The 23107-nt window shown below is 41.4% G+C and overlaps 1 protein-coding gene and 1 pseudogene across 1 annotated transcript; one reads left to right on the top strand and one right to left on the bottom strand.

Annotated features, from left to right (window-relative positions):
- Positions 1 to 734: 734 nt before the first annotated feature.
- On the bottom strand, positions 735 to 3859 carry LOC109870695 (FUN14 domain-containing protein 1-like). The gene is made up of 5 exons (XM_020461295.2): positions 3788 to 3859; positions 3125 to 3281; positions 2821 to 2896; positions 2482 to 2610; positions 735 to 2228 (listed from the first exon to the last, which is right to left on the bottom strand). The coding sequence occupies exons 1-5, from the start codon at positions 3804 to 3806 to the stop codon at positions 2151 to 2153; spliced, it is 459 nt and encodes a 152-aa protein (XP_020316884.1). The 5' UTR covers positions 3807 to 3859; the 3' UTR covers positions 735 to 2150.
- A 2203-nt stretch (positions 3860 to 6062) lies between these two features.
- LOC109905194 (lysine-specific demethylase 6A-like) overlaps positions 6063 to 23107 on the top strand; it is a 106164-nt pseudogene continuing 89119 nt past the window's right edge.

A 23107-nucleotide genomic window follows, 5' to 3' on the forward strand; every position in this document is an offset into this window, starting at 1 on the left:
GGACTTGTGGAATTTGTCTTTCCCCAACTGTAGGATAAGGAAGTCACAAATGAGTCAAGAAAAGACAACAGAGCCAATTGCAGGGGAATATTATGGTTTGTTGTAAGAGCATAGTCAGACAAGCAGGAATTCATAACATGCAAATTGCTGCCCTAATTTCCTCGCAGCAAACAGGAATGCACTATATAAGGCAAAGCACTTGCACAATCTGTGGACGCAGCTAGTCGATATATAACGTTAGCGTGAGCTGTTTTGTCCCGTTCGCTTCAATTCTCCAAGCATAGAGTATATATATGGTCATTCAATAAACAAAATACAGTAAAACATAACCACTACAAACCTTACGTTTTTGATAAGAGAATTGCCAGGCAGCATCGGCAGCGCAATAGAGGCAGTATTTGGAATATAAATGTACTTTATACTTCGTCCAACTCGTGAGAACATCTTCCGTTCTTCACCAGTTTTAGGTTGCCATGGAGCATGCCGGTTATCGTCCGTTGCCCGGCAACGGTGCAGCGACAGAGTCTAGGGTTTCAGTTTGATTTTTTTGCAACATTCTTCTCTGAAAATGGTAACACCGCACAGGAACATTTTTGCAATATTGCAACAACATTTGGAAATAATATACCATTTCAATGACATAGTAACGATGACTTGAAAGATAAATGCTAACTCATTCAAGTATTTTAAGTCAAATTGGAGGGCAGGAAATGATCTGCGCCCTAAACTCAAAGTACTGAAGGAAGTTTAGTTTATTGGGATCCCTATTAGCTACTGCACTCTTCCTGGAGTCCACATAAAACACTCAAATACATGACAAAGTACAGAACAGTAAGAGACAAGAACAATATAAGATTTTAAATTAAATACATTACACTAAATAAAAAATAAGGAGACACCAAGAGACACCAAAAATAGAATTTACACACTATACATACATATTCATATTCTTATATACAGTACAGGTAAATGAGATCTTTAGAAATAGTAGAGGTGCTGTGATACAATGTTTTTTTAAATCTGTTTTTTTAAAAGCTAAACTTGACACAGACATAGGCCTATTCTTTCATTTGAAATAAAGAAAGCCATGATTGTTGGTTGCATTTGGTATTTTATATTAAGAATATATACACACACTACAACAGCATTGTAATTCAATAACAAAGGTAAATTGCTTTCCTGTGAAAGAGAAAACACAAGAGGCTAAATGACCTCCAAGCAAATATTGCACCGCTCGTAAAGGCAAAAGAAAGATAGTCATGGTAATCCTAAACCAATAAATATAATGTGATTGAAGTATTAACTCATACAAATGAATGAAAAGGGCATATATTGTGCAAACATGGTGCACTGCATGACTTGGGTAGGACTATATTGACCAGAAAACACTCGAAAGAACTAGACCCAAATGTAATCAATAAGTTCCCGCATTGCAGCCCAATTAGGTGTGTATGTGTAACAAGTGCAACAGTACACTGTACATATACTGTACATATGCATGAAGTTCTGCTGAAGACCACACAGTCGATCTGAATAAATACAGCATCAATCGAAGTGTTTTGCATCTTCCTATTCTTTTTACATATGTACATACGTCCATCTCCAGCAGCAGCTCAAAGCCATTGGAAGTGAGTATGTTTCTATCTTTCATATGATGAATATATGAATCAGAGTGAGCCAGGAACACTGGATCCCATCTACAGGGTCGCAACACCTGTGTGCTCTTATCGCATTTTGATTAATAACTGTTTTGTAGACCAGCGTTTTCCACAGGACCCACTGGCTAGTTCCTTTTGGGTTGTACCCAATTGCCTTGAGTTGGGGGCTAAAGCCTAGCTAGAAACACAGTTTTGTTTATATGGTGGAGCAGCAGGATATCTTGATTCCAGTTACTATCAGGTGGTGCTAAAACCATGCAATTACATGGTAGATAGACAGGTAGGTATTGTGAAACAGCATAGTAAGTACACATTACAGAGTATTTACAACTACATTATCTTTTTTTGCGGGTTGTGTAATTGGCTCAATTTGATATATTGTGCTGTGCATCTGTTCTTGTTGTTCCCACCACATTTTTAAAAGGGCATTTCACTTCACAGCCAGACCTCTCAAGTGATTCTTCTATAAAACTGCAGGCCCCTGTTGTGTTCTTAGGATGCCAGCCCAAGCAAGAAGCCTCCAAAGAATCCACTGGTGACGATAATGTTTGTCTTCACAAACTCTGTGGACTGGGAGGGATTGAGATAAAAAAAACAGTATTAAAATATAAGAAAAGTGCAATATCCTTTTAAGACAAATAACAAATCTGAATGCATATGGATAATTGATCCCTTGACTTAGCAGCCTAGTCTGTACAAGTAGGCAGAATTTGTATTATGTCAGTATGAATGTAGTTCAATTCACACTGCTTTGTCATGCACAAATCAAATCAAATCAAATGCTATTTGTCACATGTGCCGAATACAACAGGTGTAGGGCTACCTGGTCGATAAAAGAGTTGAGCTCTGGTACAGCCCTGTCGGCTTTCTTCTTCAGGTGCCTCTTGGCTTTGTTGACATCCTTCTCCACTCTCTTCCAGTCCACCTGCACATAGCCACTGTGGTTGGCTATCTGGAGAATAGAATATACATTTTTTTTATTTTAGGGACTATAAAAAAAACTAAGCAAAAATGCTATGTAAAATAATCTATGACAATAAGGATTTTAGCTAATAGTATTGTAGCTAAAGAGCAAGCTTCTCTTCGCAGGGGGTGACCAGCATGTGAAATAACTCATTTAGACTTTTATACTGTACATTAAAAACTTGTGTTGAGTTCCCACCTGTAACAACAGGAATCCTCCACCCACAGCAGTGGCTGCGATCTTCCCCACCTTCTGGAAAAGATATCCCGCACACCTGGCAGCGAGAGACAACGCAAAACTCTAATTAAACCCTATCCTGCATGTAGTACACTAAACAGGGCAATAGAATCCTCTACAGAGGAAACCTGTATTTTGATCATACCATGCATTAAAGTACAGTAGCATTGACCACCATGAGAGAGATACATCAAATGATAAAGAACAGTCCTGAGGATGCTCCGTTGTATAATCAACATAGGCTACCTTGGCCTGCAGGACTTACCAGCCACTCACACCACCCAGTGCTATTTGTGTGGCCACCGAATACTTCTCAGCCATTGGACCCGAATTGTTCCCACCAAATAGGCAGCCCCACCATTGTTGACGCCTAGCATATTGTGTCAGGTCGACCACCTCATATGTGTCCTCATTCTCTGGGTCTTGGGGCGGGAGACACAAAGTAGAGCACTTTATGTACAAGAGGCAGTTTCACAAGTATTAATATCCCCGTCAGACGTGTTGGATGATTGTGCCATATTCCATTGGCAACAGTACAAATGAAGTAACGTCAAACCATGTTGGAAGGAGAGGATTATGAGTCTAATTTCTTACAGGCACTTCTTGGCATAATAATCCATTCGCGTATGTGGGGAAATAGCAGTCTAAAACGTCAAATTGCATGGTGTTATAACGTGGTAACAATGTTGCAACTGTAGCCATTCCTATTTATCTTGATATAATCTATGACGTTGATACATTGAAACATACCGAGTGAGTGCGATCAGAGACCGAAAGAGTAGACCTAATCGTTTTTTAGCGAGTAGGTTGCCACATATTTGACATATATGGATATGATTTAATGCTCTATAGCGTACATCTAAGATGGAAATATGGGACCAAATATGGAAACATAAAGGTCGTTTTTTGGTTTGAGAGCGACACTTACCCTCTTCACGATCCGCCATTTTGGAGTGTCTTGACTTGAATGTTGTTGACAAATGCTGTCACAGGCGTGATGGGATACATGGTTTGCATAGTTTGTCAGACAGTCAAACAGAATTTCATTCATTTAAAAAAAATATCTTATTAGAATGTCTCAATACAGTTTATAATTTAATGCAGCTTTCATAAATGTAGGTTGCCTCACAAATAAACAAAACTGACAAATAAAATGTTTTACCCCCCCAAAAAAATGTATAGCTTGCAAAGTATATAACTGTACACAGTAAATGTAGCAGCACAGAATAGGCTACTTCAGTCTGTTATTTTGGAGCAGGATTATAGCTATAATAGAGTTGGGTCTGTATCCTTTGCAATAAATGACTGATTAATGTTTTTTTTTGTGTATTTCATATTAACATTCATCAGAGTGATTTATGGATAATATTCCCTGTGGTACTATTGTATGGTATGTGATATGACAACTGTACAGTATGACAAGTGACCTGGTATTCTGGGAGATGTTTTAGGATTACACATAACCTAACTCAATGTCTCCAATATCTAAGAGCTCTTGAGCTTTATGTAACTAAGCCTATTCTATGACTTCATGGTCGTTATTATTTCCTTTATATTGAAAAGACACAATCTGGAGTCTGTGTTTCATCCCTTTGGCAGCCCACACATTTCATGGACAGATTTTATTAGATAAACTCCAGGTGCAAAAGTTATGTGTTTCTACAGTATATCAACAATGCTAAATGATGTACTGTTGAATCTTGGGTAAAAGAATTAGCAGATTTGGTAGGCCTATGCATATTGGGCTTGCTGCCTATGTGTTTGATAACCATTATGCTTCATTGATTTAATTGAAACCAGGAGATTCATTTGATCCCTTTCTTTTCCCCTCAAACTACACAGCTTCCTGTTACAAGACGGTGACAGTTGGCCATCTATCTCTGTCACCATGACAGTGATGACAGATTTACAGCCCAGCCTATATTTTGGCGCGGGGGGGGGGGGGGGGGGGGATTCCAATCGAACTGGAAAGCGACCTCTGCTCTGAGTTATCAAGTCTGATGGACGAAGCCACACCGTCTGCAGGAGACAACAACATCAGCCAGCAGGATCAAGGCTCCCCATATACTTCATCCAATATCCAAATCTTCACCTTGTGTCATTATGAGTTGAACATTGGTAACAACCCCAACTCCCCAAAGCCTGTTGTGTTGTGATGGACATGTTTAGTCAGCTCCAATATGAGTACTCCAGCATCAGACCATTTAGAGAAGCTTCAAGTTTCAAGTTTCACTGTTATGTGCACAAGTACAGTGAAATGCCTTTCTGGCAAGATGTAGTTTGGCATATTGTCTACAATGTCATTGGCATCTTGCAAAAATAAACACATTTGTCTATGCTAACACTTGTAACACTTAGCACTTATATACAGTACAAGTCAAACGTTTTGACTCGCCTCCTCATTCAAGGGTTTTTCTTTATTTGTATTATTTTCTATATTATAGAATAATAGTGAAGACATCAAACTATGAAATAATACATATGGAATCATGTAGTAACCAAAAAAGTGTTAAACAAATCAAAATATATTTTAGAATCTTCAAAGTAGCCACCCTTTGCCTTGATGACAGCTTTGCAAACTCTTGGCATTCTCTGAAGTATTATAAACTATAATTTTGTAAATCACACACTAAATTGTTATAGCAAACAGTGATAACAAAGCAATCACATCAGATTAAATAGTAATAGCAACACTGCAGCATTCATGCATAATCCTTGGCAACCAACTGACCTGTACCCCCTCCCATCCGTGCTCTCCAGAATCCTTGGGACGTCCATACCCCCATGTAGTTTAGGTTTCAAATGGTCAAGGTAAGGGTTAACATTAGGGTTAGGTAACTATACTTTCCTAGTAAAAAAAAAAGAAAAAGTAAGGGTTATGTTAAAAGTTTATAGTAAAGGTTAGGATTAGGGTTTAGTGTATGGACGCCCCAAGGATCCCAATATTATCACTAACCATACTGGCATCCCTTGAAAAGGACAGTTACCTTAACCAATAAGATACCTCAAAGTAGACTTAGAAAACGTAATGCTTATCACAATACAACATGGGAAACCAATCGAAATAAGCTGTGGAACTGCGTAAAGTTAAGGGTTTTTTATTCCTGTGTGTGAGGAACGACACCCAAGGAAAATGAAGTCACATGATTACACACAGATACATTCGTTGGTCACAGTGAGGAGAGGGCGTTCCTACGGTGGCGGCGTGCATTCGCCTATGTGACACAATTACAACAACTTTGAGCTGGTGTGGGGGGAAGTTTACTATTATGACCAAATAACGCCCTATCGTAAAAACCGGCATCAACTCTACTCCTTGCATTATTTGGCAAATACATACATGTAGAATTTTGTGTACAATCATGCGATAAGGCTGTTTTTGGACGGGTCTTGTTTTCCTTCAGGATTTGGCAATCACTCGGCTGAGCTAGCAACGTTTTCAGTCCTACATACGGTGGTGTACTTTCGTTCTTATATTTTGGTGGAGTTTTGTCGCCCGCTTCCCTGTTCCTTTTCTATGAAATTGTGCGGAGTGTCGCTCGACGCGGCTGCTGCTCGAAGTCTCGGCGCTGCTGGTGATGAGGAAAAGAAAATGGCGGCGGGAAAAGCGAATGAAATCGAATTGGACTTTCTGAAGCTAACAGCGCAGGAGAGAGAGAGCTTGGTCGAAATTGACAGGTTAGCGAATGAGCAATGCATTTGCTTTCTTTGTCTACGTTTTTGTGTATTGAGTTTTCGTACATTAAAGTATTTTAAAACGACCTATATGCCCCAAGTAATACGGAACCGCCTGTGTTGTCCTCTGCTTGCAGTTCACTATTTGGATTTCAGAGGCTTCATGAAGATGGCGCCAGAACGAAGGCCTTGCTGTTAAAGGTATGTCACAGATAGGACCAGAGTCGCCCCTCCGCTGTCACTCCTGATTCGTGCATATCTGGAATAAGTGTCAGGGACCTGCTGGACATTTAACCACAAACCCCTTCCATTAGCTAGAAGCCAGGCGCACAAGTCGGTGGATATTACGTTAATGAATTCCCTTTCCAGTCAGTGTGAATTATAGTTGTATCTTGACAAAATGTGGAAAAGTGACACCGGCAGCATTTTAATTTAACTAATGTTACAGGACATTTGAGAAATGCATTGGGTGCGTAACCTGATTATGGCGTCCACCCACGGTGCTCATAATGACACAAGTCACATTTCGATGATCGTAATTAATTTGAACAGAACATGCAACTGCGTGTGTCCTTTACCAAATTTCTGATGCGCTGTTAGAGTAACTGACACATTGACTTTTCCTCAGCCAACAAGACCAGTAATGAACAGCAAAATCACTAACCTATGTCAATCTACTATCCCCGTAAGTAGACAAGTTTACACTCAGTTTTTGTTATGTGCGAGAAAGAAATATGCTATTCCAAACCGACTCAGGGACAGTGGTGGGAAGATGGATCCTAAATTCATATTTATTTATTTATTTATTTATTTACCTTTATTTAACCAGGTAGGCAAGTTGAGAACAAGTTCTCATTTACAATTGCGACCTGGCCAAGATAAAGCAAAGCAGTTCGACAGATAAAACGACACAGAGTTACACATGGAGTAAAAACAAACATACAGTCAATAATGCAGTATAAACAAGTCTATATACAATGTGAGCAAATGAGGTGAGAAGGGAGGTAAAGGCAAAAAAGGCCATGATGGCAAAGTAAATACAATATAGCAAGTAAAATACTGGAATGGTAGTTTTGCAATGGAAGAATGTGCAAAGTAGAAATAAAAAAATAATGGGGTGCAAAGGAGCAAAATAAATAAATAAATTAAAATTAAATACAGTTGGGAAAGAGGTAGTTGTTTGGGCTAAATTATAGGTGGGCTATGTACAGGTGCAGTAATCTGAGCTGCTCTGACAGTTGGTGCTTAAAGCTAGTGAGGGAGATAAGTGTTTCCAGTTTCAGAGATTTTTGTAGTTCGTTCCAGTCATTGGCAGCAGAGAACTGGAAGGAGAGGCGGCCAAAGAAAGAATTGGTTTTGGGGGTGACTAGAGAGATATACCTGCTGGAGCGTGTGCTACAGGTGGGAGATGCTATGGTGACCAGCGAGCTGAGATAAGGGGGGACTTTACCTAGCAGGGTCTTGTAGATGACATGGAGCCAGTGGGTTTGGCGACGAGTATGAAGCGAGGGCCAGCCAACGAGAGCGTACAGGTCGCAATGGTGGGTAGTATATGGGGCTTTGGTGATAAAACGGATTGCACTGTGATAGACTGCATCCAATTTGTTGAGTAGGGTATTGGAGGCTATTTTGTAAATGACATCGCCAAAGTCGAGGATTGGTAGGATGGTCAGTTTTACAAGGGTATGTTTGGCAGCATGAGTGAAGGATGCTTTGTTGCGAAATAGGAAGCCAATTCTAGATTTAACTTTGGATTGGAGATGTTTGATATGGGTCTGGAAGGAGAGTTTACAGTCTAACCAGACACCTAAGTATTTGTAGTTGTCCACGTATTCTAAGTCAGAGCCGTCCAGAGTAGTGATGTTGGACAGGCGGGTAGGTGCAGGTAGCGATCAGTTGAAGAGCATGCATTTAGTTTTACTTGTATTTAAGAGCAATTGGAGGCCACGGAAGGAGAGTTGTATGGCATTGAAGCTTGCCTGGAGGGTTGTTAACACAGTGTCCAAAGAAGGGCCGGAAGTATACAGAATGGTGTCGTCTGCGTAGAGGTGGATCAGGGACTCACCAGCAGCAAGAGCGACCTCATTGATGTATACAGAGAAGAGAGTCGGTCCAAGAATTGAACCCTGTGGCACCCCCATAGAGACTGCCAGAGGTCCGGACAGCAGACCCTCCGATTTGACACACTGAACTCTATCAGAGAAGTAGTTGGTGAACCAGGCGAGGCAATCATTTGAGAAACCAAGGCTGTCGAGTCTGCCGATGAGGATATGGTGATTGACAGAGTCGAAAGCCTTGGCCAGATCAATGAATACGGCTGCACAGTAATGTTTCTTATCGATGGCGGTTAAGATATCGTTTAGGACCTTGAGCGTGGCTGAGGTGCACCCATGACCAGCTCTGAAACCGGATTGCATAGCAGAGAAGGTATGGTGAGATTCGAAATGGTCGGTAATCTGTTGGTTGACTTGGCTTTCGAAGACCTTAGAAAGGCACGGTAGGATAGATATAGGTCTGTAGCAGTTTGGGTCAAGAGTGTCCCCCCCTTTGAAGAGGGGGATGACCGCAGCTGCTTTCCAATCTTTGGGAATCTCAGACGACACGAAAGAGAGGTTGAACAGGCTAGTGATAGGGGTGGCAACAATTTCGGCAGATAATTTTAGAAAGAACGGGTCCAGATTGTCTAGCCCGGCTGATTTGTAGGGGTCCAGATTTTGCAGCTCTTTCAGAACATCAGCTGAATGGATTTGGGAGAAGGAGAAATGGGGAAGGCTTGAGCGAGTTGCTGTTGGGGGTGCAGTGCTGTTGTCCGGGGTAGGAGGTGCCAGGTGGAAAGCATGGCCAGCCGTAGAAAAATGCTTATTGAAATTCTCAATTATGGTGGATTTATCAGTGGTGACAGTGTTTCCTATCTTCAGTGCAGTGGGCAGCTGGGAGGAGGTGTTCTTATTCTCCATGGACTTTACAGTGTCCCAGAACTTTTTTGAGTTAGTGTTGCAGGAAGCAAATTTCTGCTTGAAAAAGCTAGCCTTGGCTTTTCTAACTGCCTGTGTATAATGATTTCTAGCTTCCCTGAACAGCTGCATATCACGGGGGCTGTTCGATGCTAATGCAGAACGCCATAGGATGTTTTTGTGTTGGTTAAGGGCAGTCAGGTCTGGGGAGAACCAAGGGCTATATCTGTTCCTGGTTCTAAATTTCTTAAATGGGGCATGTTTATTTAAGATGGTTAGGAAGGCATTTAAAAAAAATATCCAGGCATCCTCTACTGACGGGATGAGATCAATATCCTTCCAGGATACCCCGGCCAGGTCGATTAGAAAGGCCTGCTCGCAGAAGTGTTTCAGGGAGCGTTTTACAGTGATTAGTGGAGGTCGTTTGACCGCTGACCCATTACGGATGCAGGCAATGAGGCAGTGATCGCTGAGATCTTGGTTGAAGACAGCAGAGGTGTATTTAGAGGGGAAGTTGGTTAGGATGATATCTATGAGGGTGCCCGTGTTTAAGGTTTTGGGGAGGTACCTGGTAGGTTCATTGATTATTTGTGTGAGATTGAGGGCATCAAGTTTAGATTGTAGGATGGCTGGGGTGTTAAGCATGTTCCAGTTTAGGTCACCTAGCAGCACGAACTCTGAAGATAGATGGGGGGCAATCAGTTCACATATGGTGTCCAGAGCACAGCTGGGGGCAGAGGGTGGTCTATAGCAGGCGGCAACGGTGAGAGACTTGTTTTTAGAGAGGTGGATTTTTAAAAGTAGAAGTTCAAATTGTTTGGGTACAGACCTGGATAGTAGGACAGAACTCTGCAGGCTATCTTTGCAGTAGATTGCAACACCGCCCCCTTTGGCAGTTCTATCTTGTCTGAAAATGTTGTAGTTTGGAATTAAAATGTCTGAGTTTTTGGTGGTCTTCCTAAGCCAGGATTCAGACACAGCTAGAACATCCGGGTTGGCAGAGTGTGCTAAAGCAGTGAATAGAACAAACTTAGGGAGGAGGCTTCTAATGTTAACATGCATGAAACCAAGGCTATTACGGTTACAGAAGTCGTCAAAAGAGAGCGCCTGGGGAATAGGAGTGGAGCTAGGCACTGCAGGGCCTGGATTCACCTCTACATCGCCAGAGGAACATAGGAGGAGTAGAATAAGGGTACGGCTAAAAGCTATGAGAATTGGTCGTCTAGAACGTCTGGAACATAGAGTAAAAGGAGGTTTCTGGGGGCGATAAAATAGCATCAAGGTATAATGTACAGACAAATGTATGGTAGGATGTGAATACAGTGGAGGTAAACCTAGGTATTGAGTGATGAAGAGAGAGATATTGTCTCTAGAAACATCGTTGAAACCAGGAGATGTCATTGCATGTGTGGGTGGTGGAACTAATAGGTTGGATAAGGTATAGTGAGCAGGACTAGAGGCTCTACAGTGAAATAAGCCAATAAACACTAACCAGAACAGAAATGGACAAGACATATTGACATTAAGGAGAGGCATGCTTAGTCGAGTGATCAAAAGGGTCCGGTGAGTGGAGAGGTTGGTTGGTGATTTAGACAGCTAGCCAGGGCATCGGTAGCAAGCTAGCATAGGATGGAGGTCTGTTGTTAGCCACCTCCTGCGCTCCGTCAGTAGATTAGTGGGGTTCCGTGTGGTAGAGGGGATCAATCCAAATCACACAACAACAACAAAAATAAAAACAATAGATATAGTTATAGAGGCCCAAGAAGAAAACATAATAATAATAATAAAAAAAAATAATAATAATAAAAAAATAAATAAAAATATTAAAAAATAAAATAAAAAATGTCCGATTGTCTATTCAGATAGCAGCCGGTAAGACAGCTAACGGTTAGCAGGCCGCAGATGGGCGTTCAGGTAACGTCGCGACGGAGGAGCCAGCCGAATAACTCCTTCGGGTAGATAACGTCGGCAGTCCAGTTGTGAAGGCCCGGTGGGGCTCCGCGAAGGCAGCAAAACGGGTCCGGATAGGCGACTGCAGCCCAGGTGCGATTGATGGAACTCAGGAGTGATTGACGGAGCTTGCTAGCTCCGGAACAATTGATGTTTGCTCCGGAATCGACGAAGGCCGGTAGTCACACGGATAGCAGCTAGCTAGCTGTGAGATCCGGGCATGAATGTCCAGAGAGCAGTCGAAATCCAGGGACATGGAGAGAAAAATTGGTCCGGTATGCTCCGCTCCGAGCCGCGCTGCGCCGTACAGAACTGGCGATAGACTTTCGAGCCAAAGGATAGCCGATGACCACAAACCGTGGTTAGCTGAACACCAACGACTTGCCAGTAAAGGAGCCAACTAGCTTCTGAACTAGCTTCTGGATTAGCTTCTGGCTAGTTTCAGGCCAGCCTCCTGGAGTTTCTGGCTAGCTTCTTGGAGGATTACAGATCTGAGGTAAATAATATTTTTTATAAATATACATTGGTGAGGCGGGTTGCAGGAGAGTGTTTTGAAGATGAGTTGATGGAAAATAAAAATAAAATGTATGTGAAAAAGTTGTAAATATATATATATATACAGGACACGACAAGACGAGGACAAAAGACGTCTGAACTGCTATGCCACCTTGGAGACCACCATATTACCAGTAAGCCTAGGCTACATCTGGCAAAAATGTGACAGCAATGATGCTGATGCAACAGAACAGAACATTTAGCTTAAAATGTTGATAAAACTATTATTTCATCTCATTATAAGCGCAGCAATGTGTACAAGTCAGTAGGCTACATACTAATGTGTGTTCCTTAAAGTGGAACTGAAGGTGTTTGAACTACTTTGCAGATATGAAACAGACAATCATATCAGTCAAAAATATACATTTCCCAGTTTATGCTACAAAACCAACTTTATAAGAGGTTTTAATAATAGGTTCTGTTTTCCTCAACATTCCATGACATACACGAAGGTATTGTGGGCAGAATAGATGGATGTATTTCAATGTTTGATTAATATAATTCACCAATACATTTAATTCACCAACACTATCACTCCAGTGTTTAATTGCTAAATTGTAATTACTTTGCCACCATGGCCTATTTATTACCTTACCTCCCTAATCTTACCTCATTTGCACACACTGTATATAGACTTTCCTATTGTGTTATTGACTCTACGTTTGTTTATTCCATGTGTAACATGTTTTGTTTGTGTTGCACTGCTTTGCTTTATCTTGACCAGGTCGCAGTTGTAAATGAGAACTTGTTCTCAACTGGCCTACCTGGTTAAATAAAGGGGAATTAAAAAAATTAAATAACATTTCTTGGTAGTCCAAAATATTGCTATCAGGTTGTAAATCACAGCTGGCCTGGTACATTGTTTGCTGCCTCCATTGGGATGCACTGTTTGAGTTTTAATAATGGCTCAATATAAAAAATGGAATAATGTACAGTGGGGCAAAAAAGTATTTAGTCAGCCACCAATTGTGCAAGTTCTCCCACTTAAAAAGATGAGAGGCCTGTAATTTTCCTCATAGGTACACTTCAACTATGACAGACAATGAGAAAAAAATCCACAAAATCACATTGTAGGATGTTACATTTATTTATTTGCAAATTATGGTGGAAAATAAGTATTTGATCACCTACAAACAAGCCAGATTTCTGGCTCTCACAGAGCTGTAACTTCGTCTTTAAGAGGCTCCTCTGTCCTCCACTCGTTACCTGTATTAATGGCACCTGTTTGAACTTGTTATCAGTATAAAAGACACCTGTCCACAACCTCAAACGGTCACACTCCAAACTCCACTATGGCCAAGACCAAAGAGCTGTCAAAGGACACCAGAAACAACATTGTAGACCTGCACCAGGCTGGGAAGACTGAATCTGCAATAGGTAAGCCTAGCCAGTCTCCAGATCTCAACCCCATAGAAAATCTTTGGAGGGAGTTGAAAGTCCGTGTTGCCCAGCAACAGCTCCAAAACATCACTGCTCTAGAGGAGATCTGCATGGAGGAATGGGCCAAAATACCAGCAACAGTGTGTGAAAACCTTGTGAAGACTTACAGAAAACGTTTGACCTCTGTCATTGCCAACAAAGGGTATATAACAAAGTATTGAGATAAACTTTTGTTATTGACCAAATACTTATTTTCCACCATAATTTGCTAATAAATTCATAAAAAATCCTACAATGTGATTTTCTGGATTTTTCCCCCTAATTTTCTCTGTCATAGTTGAAGTGTACCTATGATGAACATTTACAGGCCTCTGTCATCTTTTTAAGTGGGAGAACTTGCACAATTGGTGGCTGACTAAATACTTTTTTGCCCCACTGTAAGTCAGAACGTCCAGACTTGTGATGCTAGGCGGGCGGGTGCGGGCAGCAATCGGTTGAAAAGCATGCATTTAGTTATACTAACATTTAAGAGCAGTTGAAGGCCACGGAAGGAGTGTTGTATGGCATTGAAGCTCATCTGGAGGTTAGTTAACACAGTGTCCAAAGATAGGCCAGAGGTATACAGAATGGTGTCATCTGCGTAGAGGTGGATCAGGGAATCACCAGCAGCAAGAGCGGCATCATTGATTTATACAGAGAAAAGAGTCTGCCCGAGAATTGAACCCTGTGGCACCCCCATAGCGACTGCCAGAGTTCCCGGACAACAGGCCCTCCGATTTGACACACTGAACTATATTCAATATTCAAGAAGTAGTTGGTGAGGCAGTCATTTGAGAAACCAAGACTGTTGAGTCTGCCTATAAGAATTCGGTGATTGACAGAGTCGAAAGTCTTGGCCAGGTCGATGAAGATGGCTGCACAGTACTGTCTTTTGTCAATGGCGGTTATGCTATCATTTAGGACCTTGAATGTGGCTGAGATGCACCCATAACCAGATTTCATAGCGGAGAAAGTACGGTGGGATTCAATATGGTCGGTGATCTGTTTGTTAACTTGGCTTACGAAGACTTTAGAAAGGCAGGTAAGGATGGATTGTAGGTCTATAACAGTTTGGGTCTAGAGTGTCTCCCCCTTTTGAAGAGGGGGATGACCGCAGCAGCTTTCCAATTTTTAGGGATCTCAGATGATGCAATTTCGGCGGATAGTTTTAGAAAGAGATGGTCAATATTGTCTAGACAAGCTGAATGGTAGGGGTCCAGATTTTGCAGCTCTTTCAGAACATCAGCTATTTGGGTGAAGGAGAAGTGGGGGAGGGGGGAGCTTGGGCAAGTTGCTCCGGGGTGTGCAGAGCTGTTGGCCAGGGTAGGGGTAGCCAGGTGGAAAGCATGGCAAGCAGCAGAAAAATGCTTATTGAAATTCTCGATTATCGTGGATTTATTGGTGGTAACAGGGTTTCCTAGCCTCCTCCGTGCAGTGGGCAGCTGGGAGGAGGTGCTCTTATTCTCCATGAACTTTACTGTATCCCAAAACTTCTTGGAATTTGTGCTACAGGATGCAAATTTCTATTTGAAATAGTTAGCCTTTGCTTTCTTAACTGTGTGTTTTTTGGTTCCTAACTTCCCTGAAAAGTTGCATATCGCGGGGGCTATTCGATGCTAATGCAGTACGCCACAGGATGTTTTTGTGCTGGTCAAGGGCAGTCAAGTCTGGGGAGAACCAAGGGCTATATCTGTCATTGGTTTTACATTTTTTGAATTGTGCATGCTTATTAAAGGAAAGCATTTTTAAAGAATAACCAAGCATCCTCTACTGATGGGATCAGTTCAATATCCTTCCAGGATACCCAGGCCAGGTTGAGTAGAAAGGCCTGCTCGCTGAAGTGTTTTAGGGAGTGTTTGACCGTGATGAGGGGTGGTGGTTTGACCGCGGACCCATTACGGACGCAGACAGTGATCGCTGAGATCCTGGTTGAAGACAGCAGAGGTGTATTTAGAGGGTAGGTTGATCAGGATGATATCTATGAGGGTGCCCGTGTTATGGATTTGGGGTTGTATCTGGTAGTTACCTTGATAATTTGTTTGAGATTGAGGGCATCTAGCTTAGATTGTAGGACAGCCTGGGTGTTAACTCTTTGGGCTAGACGTGCCACTAGCGACCCACCTCGATAACATCCGGAGACATTTGCAGTGAGGCGAATTCAAAAATACTACATTCGTAACATTAAATATCGATGAAGAACAAGTTTCTTACATCATTTAAAAGGGGAACTTCGTGTTATTCCAGCTGCTTTGTTAGATTTCAAACAGGCTTTATGGCGAAAGCATACCATGCGATTATCTGAGGACAGCGCCCCGCATACAAAAGCATTAAAAACATTTTCCAACCAAGCAGATGCATCGCGAAAGTCAGAAATAGCGATAAATAAATCACTTACCTTGGAATAAATTCATCTTTTTGCGATCCCAAATGTCCCAGTTGCACAATGACGGGTCATTTTGTTCGAAGTAGTCCTAAATATGTTGCTGTTATGAGTGCATTTTACATTACTTTTGGGTTGTCATATAACGCTCAAGTCTAATGCGTGGAGGTATGTTTTCGTTAGAAACCATGCTGTTGGCATTTTCTGTCCTCTCTTTTGCTTCTCAAAAGTGGCTGTGTCAGCTGCAAGCGCTAGTAGCCTGGGTAGCTTACTGCTGCCCCATTTGAGAAGACTCTGACAAATTACTGTCAAGCTGTGTATGACGGTAGACACATTGACAGAAGTCCCGAAAGTAACCAAAATGTTGTGTTCTAGTATCAGAAAAAGTACTGATATCTCAGTATACCAACACTAATCACCAGTCACCATGCAATTTTACCGTAACACAATTACATGGTAGCTAGCTACTTCATATTAAAGGGGCAGTCAGAAGTTACTATATCCCCTTTTGAACTTATAAAATAATTATATGATTCTTGAAGAATTTAACTTAACACCTCATGAGCTTAGTTCAACTGTCGTATCCCATCAGAACCCAAAATATAAGCTTGTATTACTCTGTAAACAAACAAAAGGTAATCAAACACTATATAGCCTCAAAACATAGTTAAAACTATAATTTTGATATCATGGATGGTCAGTCCTTGCATCCATAGCTCTCTCTATGAATTTGAGTGGTTAGAGTTCTCCAGCCCCATCACTCCGCTTTCTACCAAATCAGGGTCAGGGAGACATCTTTGTTATTGTTTCGGCATCATTTACATACAGGAATGGTTGCTAAGAAGCAACAACAAACAACTTTTTTGCAGTGTGTCTCCACACTTACTACTAGGTTACCTGCAGACGCATGGCTGATGAAGGCCTGTTACTTAATGGTCTACTGCTCCTTTTTATACTTTTTTATATATTGAGTTTTTGTTCAGTAAAAGAGTGGCCCAATCACTGGCCACTTTAGTAAATGGATCACTAGTCACTTTAAACAATGCCACTTTAAATAATGTTTACATATCTTACATCACTCATATCATATGTATATACTTTGCTTTATACCATCTAGTGCACCTTGCCTATGCCGCTCGGCCATCGCTCATCCATATATTTATATGTACATATTCTCATTCCCCCCTTTAGATTTGTGTGTATAAGGTAGTTGTTGGGGACTTGTTAGATTACTTGTTAGATATTACTGCACAAGCATTTCGCTACACTCACATTAACATCTGCTAACCGTGTGTATGTGACCAATGAAATGTGATTTGACATTGAGGATACAGGGTTATTGAAAATGGAGAATCTGTTGAGCTGCCTAGAACTTGCCACAGTGTCCCTCCCAGATTTGCACTGGGAGCCTAGCCAAATCAAATAATCATCAAAGTTGTTGGTTTCTCAGGCGGGTAATTTACTATCAGATTTAAATATAACAACACCATACATGGTGCCAATTTCCTGTGCAGTGTATTTTGAAGGCTAGTTCACTCACAGTGTAGGTTTTTAGTCTTTATGTTTTTACTGTTTGCTTTTATATGTAGGCCTAGCTTGTTAGCTGGGAGTTAGTAGTAAGGCTACCACTTCCCTCATGGTTAATGGCAATTCAGTGTGTTATGATGACCAATCTTTTATATGTAGGCCTAGCTTGTTAGCTGGGAGTTAGTAGTAAGGCTACCACTTCCCTCATGGTTAATGGCAATTCAGTGTGTTATGATGACCAATCTTTTATATGTAGGCCTAGCTTGTTAGCTGGGAGTTAGTAGTAAGGCTACCACTTCCCTCATGGTTAATGGCAATTCAGTGTGTTATGATGACCAATCTTTTATATGTAGGCCTAGCTTGTTAGCTGGGAGTTAGTAGTAAGGCTACCACTTCCCTCATGGTTAATGGCAATTCAGTGTGTTATGATGACCAATCTTTTATATGTAGGCCTAGCTTGTTAGCTGGGAGTTAGTAGTAAGGCTACCACTTCCCTCATGGTTAATGGCAATTCAGTGTGTTATGATGACCAATCTTTTATATGTAGGCCTAGCTTGTTAGCTGGGAGTTAGTAGTAAGGCTACCACTTCCCTCATGGTTAATGGCAATTCAGTGTGTTATGATGACCAATCTTTTATATGTAGGCCTAGCTTGTTAGCTGGGAGTTAGTAGTAAGGCTACCACTTCCCTCATGGTTAATGGCAATTCAGTGTGTTATGATGACCAATCTGAAGCATTGTGACGTCTTGTAAACACATCAAACAAAGAAACCACTTCATGGCAGGACCCAAGACCAACCCACCGCGGGGTTCTGAGTCTGACTCGCCGTGTTGAAAACCATTGACCTAACTTCATCAATTTCAGAATGTAACGCTACGTTAATATTAGTCCTGTAATATATACTTGACTGGTTGAGTAATGATCCACCCTGTGAGGAGATGAATAATGTCTCTGGTATAATCAGTAGTCATATTACTAAGTCACAGTGGGCTCTGGTGGGCCCGGCACCATGCAGGGCGGAGAGCTCTGCTACTGGAGCTAAAGACATGTCAATACAGTTTTTTTTATTTAACCTTTAATTTAACTTGGCAAGTCGGTTAAGAACACATTCTTATTTACAATGACGGCCCTGCAAAAGGTCTCCTGCGGGGACGGGGGCCTTTGATTAAAATAAATAAATATAACACCACAACGAGAGAGACAACACTACATGAAGAGTGACCTAAGACGACGACATAGCAAGGCAGCAACACAACATAACAACAACATGGTAGCAACATGACATGGTAGCTGCACAAAACATGGTACAAAAATGATTGGGCTTCGGACCACTTGGCATCCAGCTTCTTTACGCCACTACACTTTTCCTTTTTTTAAACCCTCCTCTCTTGCCACATGGCAGGCTTTCAGCTGATTATTAAGGCATGAAAACACAGTGTTAGCCAGCTCTGGACCTGTTCCAGAAAGGGGGAGAGATGGGGATGTAAAAGTGTTGTAAACTTTTAAAAGTGTTGCCCTGAATTGGAAGGATTTGTTTAGTTACTGTACTGTGTGCACTAGTTCCTATTATAGCGAGAAACTGTCAACTGTTGTGTTTTCATGCCAATGGACGGACAAGCAGGACAGGTAAGCTTGATGTAGGCTACCCTTTTATTAGGGCATGTTTGGAGAGACTATAGTAGCTTGCATTGCTTGTGCATTTGACAGACATTTGATTAGTTGACTTGGCGTTGTTAGTAGTTTGGATGGTATCCAGATGTTCATACCGTTTCTGTACCATGGTAGGACCATGTATATGGTAGTACTGAATATGTGCGCGAGGTGCGATATAAAAAATATTTTAAAAAACAATTGTGTGTGTATGTACAGTTGAAGTAGAAAGTTTACATACACTTAGGTTGGAGTCATTAACTTGTTTTTCAACCGCTCCACAAATGTCTTGTGAACAAACTGTTGTTTTGGCAAGTCTGTTTGGACATCTACTTTGTACATGACACAAGTAATTTTTCCAACAATTGTTTACAGACAGATTATTTCACTTATAATTAACTGTATCACAATTCCAGTGGGTCAGAAGTTTACATACACTAAGTTGACTGTGCCTTTAAACAGCTTGGAAAATTTCAGAAAATGATGTCATGGCTTTAGATAAAGCTTCTGATGGGCTAATTGACATCATTTGAGTCAATTGGAGGTGTACCTGTGGATGTATTTCAAGGCCTACCTTCAAACTCAGTGCCTCTTTGCTTGACATGGGAAAATCAAAAGAAATCAGCCAAGACCTCGGGGAAAAAAATGGTAGACCTCCAAGTCTGGTTCATGTTTGGGAGCAATTTCCAAACGCCTGAAGGTACCACGTTCATCTGTACAAACCACAGCATGCAAGTATAAACACCATGGGACCACGCAGCCGTCATACCGCTTAGGAAGGAGGCGCGTTCTGTCTCCTAGAGATGAACGTACTTGCGAAAAGTGCAAATCGATCCCAGAACAACAGCAAAGGACCTTGTGAAGATACTGAATGAAACTGGTACAAAAGTATCTACAGTGGGGCAAAAAAGTATTTAGACAGCCACCAATTGTGCAAGTTCTCCCACTTAAAAAGATGAGGCCCGTAATTTTCATCATAAGTACTCTTCAACTATGACAGACAAAATGAGAAAATAAAATCCAGAAAATCACATTGTAGGATTTTTTAGGAATTTATTTGCAAATTATGTTGGAAAATAAGTATTTGGTCACCTACAAACAAGCAAGATTTCTGGCTCTCACAGACCTGTAACTTCTTCTTTAAGAGGCTCCTTTGTCCTCCACTCGTTACCTGTATTAAAGGCACCTGTTTGAACTTGTTATCAGTATAAAAGACACCTGTCCCCAACCTCAAACAGTCACACTCAACTCTATTATGGCCAAGACCAAAGAGCTGTCAAATAATGACCATCATTATGTTTTGAGGAAAAAGGGGGAGGCATGCAAGCTGAAGAACACCATCCCAACCGTGAAGCACGGGGGTTGCAGCATCAATTTGTAGGGGTGCTTTTCTGCAGGAGGGACAGGTGCACTTCACAAAATAGATGGCATCAAGAGGGAGGACAATTATATGGATATATTGAAGCAACATCTCAAGACTTCAGTCAGTATATACTGTACTCTATACCATCTACTGCATCTTGCCATCTTGATGTAATGTATCACTAGCCACTTTAACAATGCCGCTTTATGTGTTTTCATACCCTACATTACTCATCTCATATGTATATACTGTACTCTATACCATCTACTGCATCTTGCCTATGCCGTTCAGCCATTGCTCATATATTTGTATGTACATATTCGTATTCATTCCTTTACACTTGTGTGTATAAGGTAGTTGTTGTGAAATTGTTAGGTTATATTACTTGTTAGATATTACTGCATGGTCGGAACTAGAAGCACAAGCATTTCGCTACACTTGCATTAACACCTGCTAACCATGTGTATGTGACAAACACATTTGATTTCATTTAGGAAGTTAAGGCTTGGTTGCAAATGGGTTTTCCAAATGGACAATGACCCCAAGCATACTTCCAAAGTTGTGGCAAAATGGCTTAAGGACAACAAATTCAAGGTATTGGAGTGACCATCACAAAGTCCCGACCTCAATCCCATAGAAAATTTGTAGGCAGAACTGAAAAGCGTGTGCGAGCAAGGAGGCCTACAAACCTGACTCGGTTACACCAGCTATGTCAGGAGGAATGGGCCAAAATTCACCCAACTTATTGTGGGAAGCTTGTGGAAGGCTACCCAAAATGTTTGACCCAAGTTAAACAATTTTAAGGCAATGCTACCAAATACTAATTGAGTTTATGTAAACTTCTGACCCACTAGGAATGTCATAAAAGAAATAAAAGCTGAAATAAATCATTCTCTCTACTTATATTCTGAAATTTCACATTCTTAAAATATTGCCAAGAAACTGAAGATCTCGTACAACGCTGTGTACTACTCCCTTCACAGAACAGCCCAAACTATCTCTAACCAGAATAGAAATTGGAGTGGGATGCCCTGGTGCACAACTGAGCTTGAGGACAAGTACGTTAGTGTCTAGTTTGAGAAACAGATGCCTCACAAGTCCTCAACTGGCAGCTTCATTAAATAGTAGCAAAACACCAGCCTCAACGTCAACAGTGAAGAGGTGACTCCGCGATGCTGGCCTTCTAGGCAGAGTTCCTCTGTCCCGTGTCTGTGTTCTTTTGTCCCTCTTAATCTTTTTTTATTGACTGGTCTGAGAGATGGCTTTTTCTCTGCAACTCTGCCTAGAAGGCAAGCATCCTGGAGTCACCTTTTCACGGTTGACATTGAGACTGGGTTTTTGCGGGTAAGAATCAGAATGTCCACAAATGGGCTTAACCACAGACAGAACTATTTCTCAGCTCAGTGGCCTTCTATTGTGCCCCCCCCCCCCCCATTTTAGTGGCCTTCTATTCCCCCCGCCCATTTTAGTGGCCGCCTTTAAGAAGCTTTTTGTGCATACGAAACATTTCTGGGATCTTCTATTTCAGCCCATGAGACATGGGACCAACACTTTACAAATCAAATGTATTTATATAGCCCTTCGTACATCAGCTGATATCTCAAAGTGCTGTACAGAAACCCAGCCTAAAACCCCAAACAGCAAGCAATGCAGGTGTAGAAGCACGGTGGCTAGGGAAAAACTCCCTAGAAAGGCCAAAACCAAAAAATGTGGGGTGGCCAGTCCTCTGCTGGCTGTGCCGGGTGGAGATTATAACAGAACATGGCCAAGATCAAATGTTCATAAATGACCAGCATGGTCGAATAATAATAAGGCAGAACAGTCGAAACTGGAGCAGCAGCACGGTCAGGTGGACTGGGGACAGCAAGGAGTCATCATGTCAGTTAGTCCTGGGGCATGGTGCTAGGGCTCAGGTCCTCCGAGAGAGAGAGAGAGAGAGAGAAAGAAAGAATTAGAGAGAGCATATGTGGGGTGGCCAGTCCTCTTCTGGCTGTGCCGGGTGGAGATATGTTATGTTTATATTTTTGTTACCGGAGTTTGTGCCTGTGAGATTGAGTCTGAATAGTGGAAGCGTCGTCTTCTCTTCCCTTGCAGTTGAAACTCGAACATAAAATCAACGGAAGTTGTGATCAAAACATTGTAAATAGCCAAGAAACACAAGGACAAAGTTTCACTTCAGTCGACTTTCGATTCAAGTCAATTAGACTAACTTTTATGCCAGGGCTTATATAAAGGAATCTTTCACTCAGCTCTTTACGTGTGCACAGATCACCAGCCAGGCAGTTGCAGCGCCAGGGGGAATAGGCTATATAGGATTCGTAGTTTGACTTTCATTTACCAGCTATAAAATTAAACGGCTACTGCAGCATTTATTTGACTATAAATGTGATCATACTTGACTTTTTTAAATTTTTATTCAAGAAATGATCTCTCACTGTGGAGCCCTGAACACCCTCCAACGTGGCTGGTGAATAGATATCTTACCATGCCAAAATCAACCCGCAGGCTGTTAATTTTAGGCAGAACTGCCCCTGCACATGGACTACTGGTTCCCCCTGTATATAGCCAAGTTATCTCACACTGTATTTTATGATTTTTTATTATTACTGTACGTGTTTCACTGTTCTATTAAATAAATGGTTTTTTAAAATATATCATTTTCTCTTTTCTTTCTCTCTGCATTGTTGGGAAGGGCCTGTAAGTAAGCATTTCGCTGTTAGTCCACACCTGTTTTATGAAGTATGTACAATTTGTTTTGATATACCTTTGCCTGAA

This window comes from Oncorhynchus kisutch, linkage group LG2, assembly GCF_002021735.2.
Source record: "Oncorhynchus kisutch isolate 150728-3 linkage group LG2, Okis_V2, whole genome shotgun sequence".
NCBI lineage: Eukaryota > Metazoa > Chordata > Actinopteri > Salmoniformes > Salmonidae > Oncorhynchus > Oncorhynchus kisutch.

What these genes read in the sequence shown, in the direction of transcription:
- LOC109870695 (XM_020461295.2), bottom strand. An exon ending in GAGGATTCCTGTTGTTACAG is followed by an intron (nt 2,611 to 2,820) that starts GTGGGAACTCAA and finishes TCTATTCTCCAG; the next exon opens with ATAGCCAACCACAGTGGCTA. An exon ending in TCAACTCTTTTATCGACCAG is followed by an intron (nt 2,229 to 2,481) that starts GTAGCCCTACAC and finishes AATCCCTCCCAG; the next exon opens with TCCACAGAGTTTGTGAAGAC.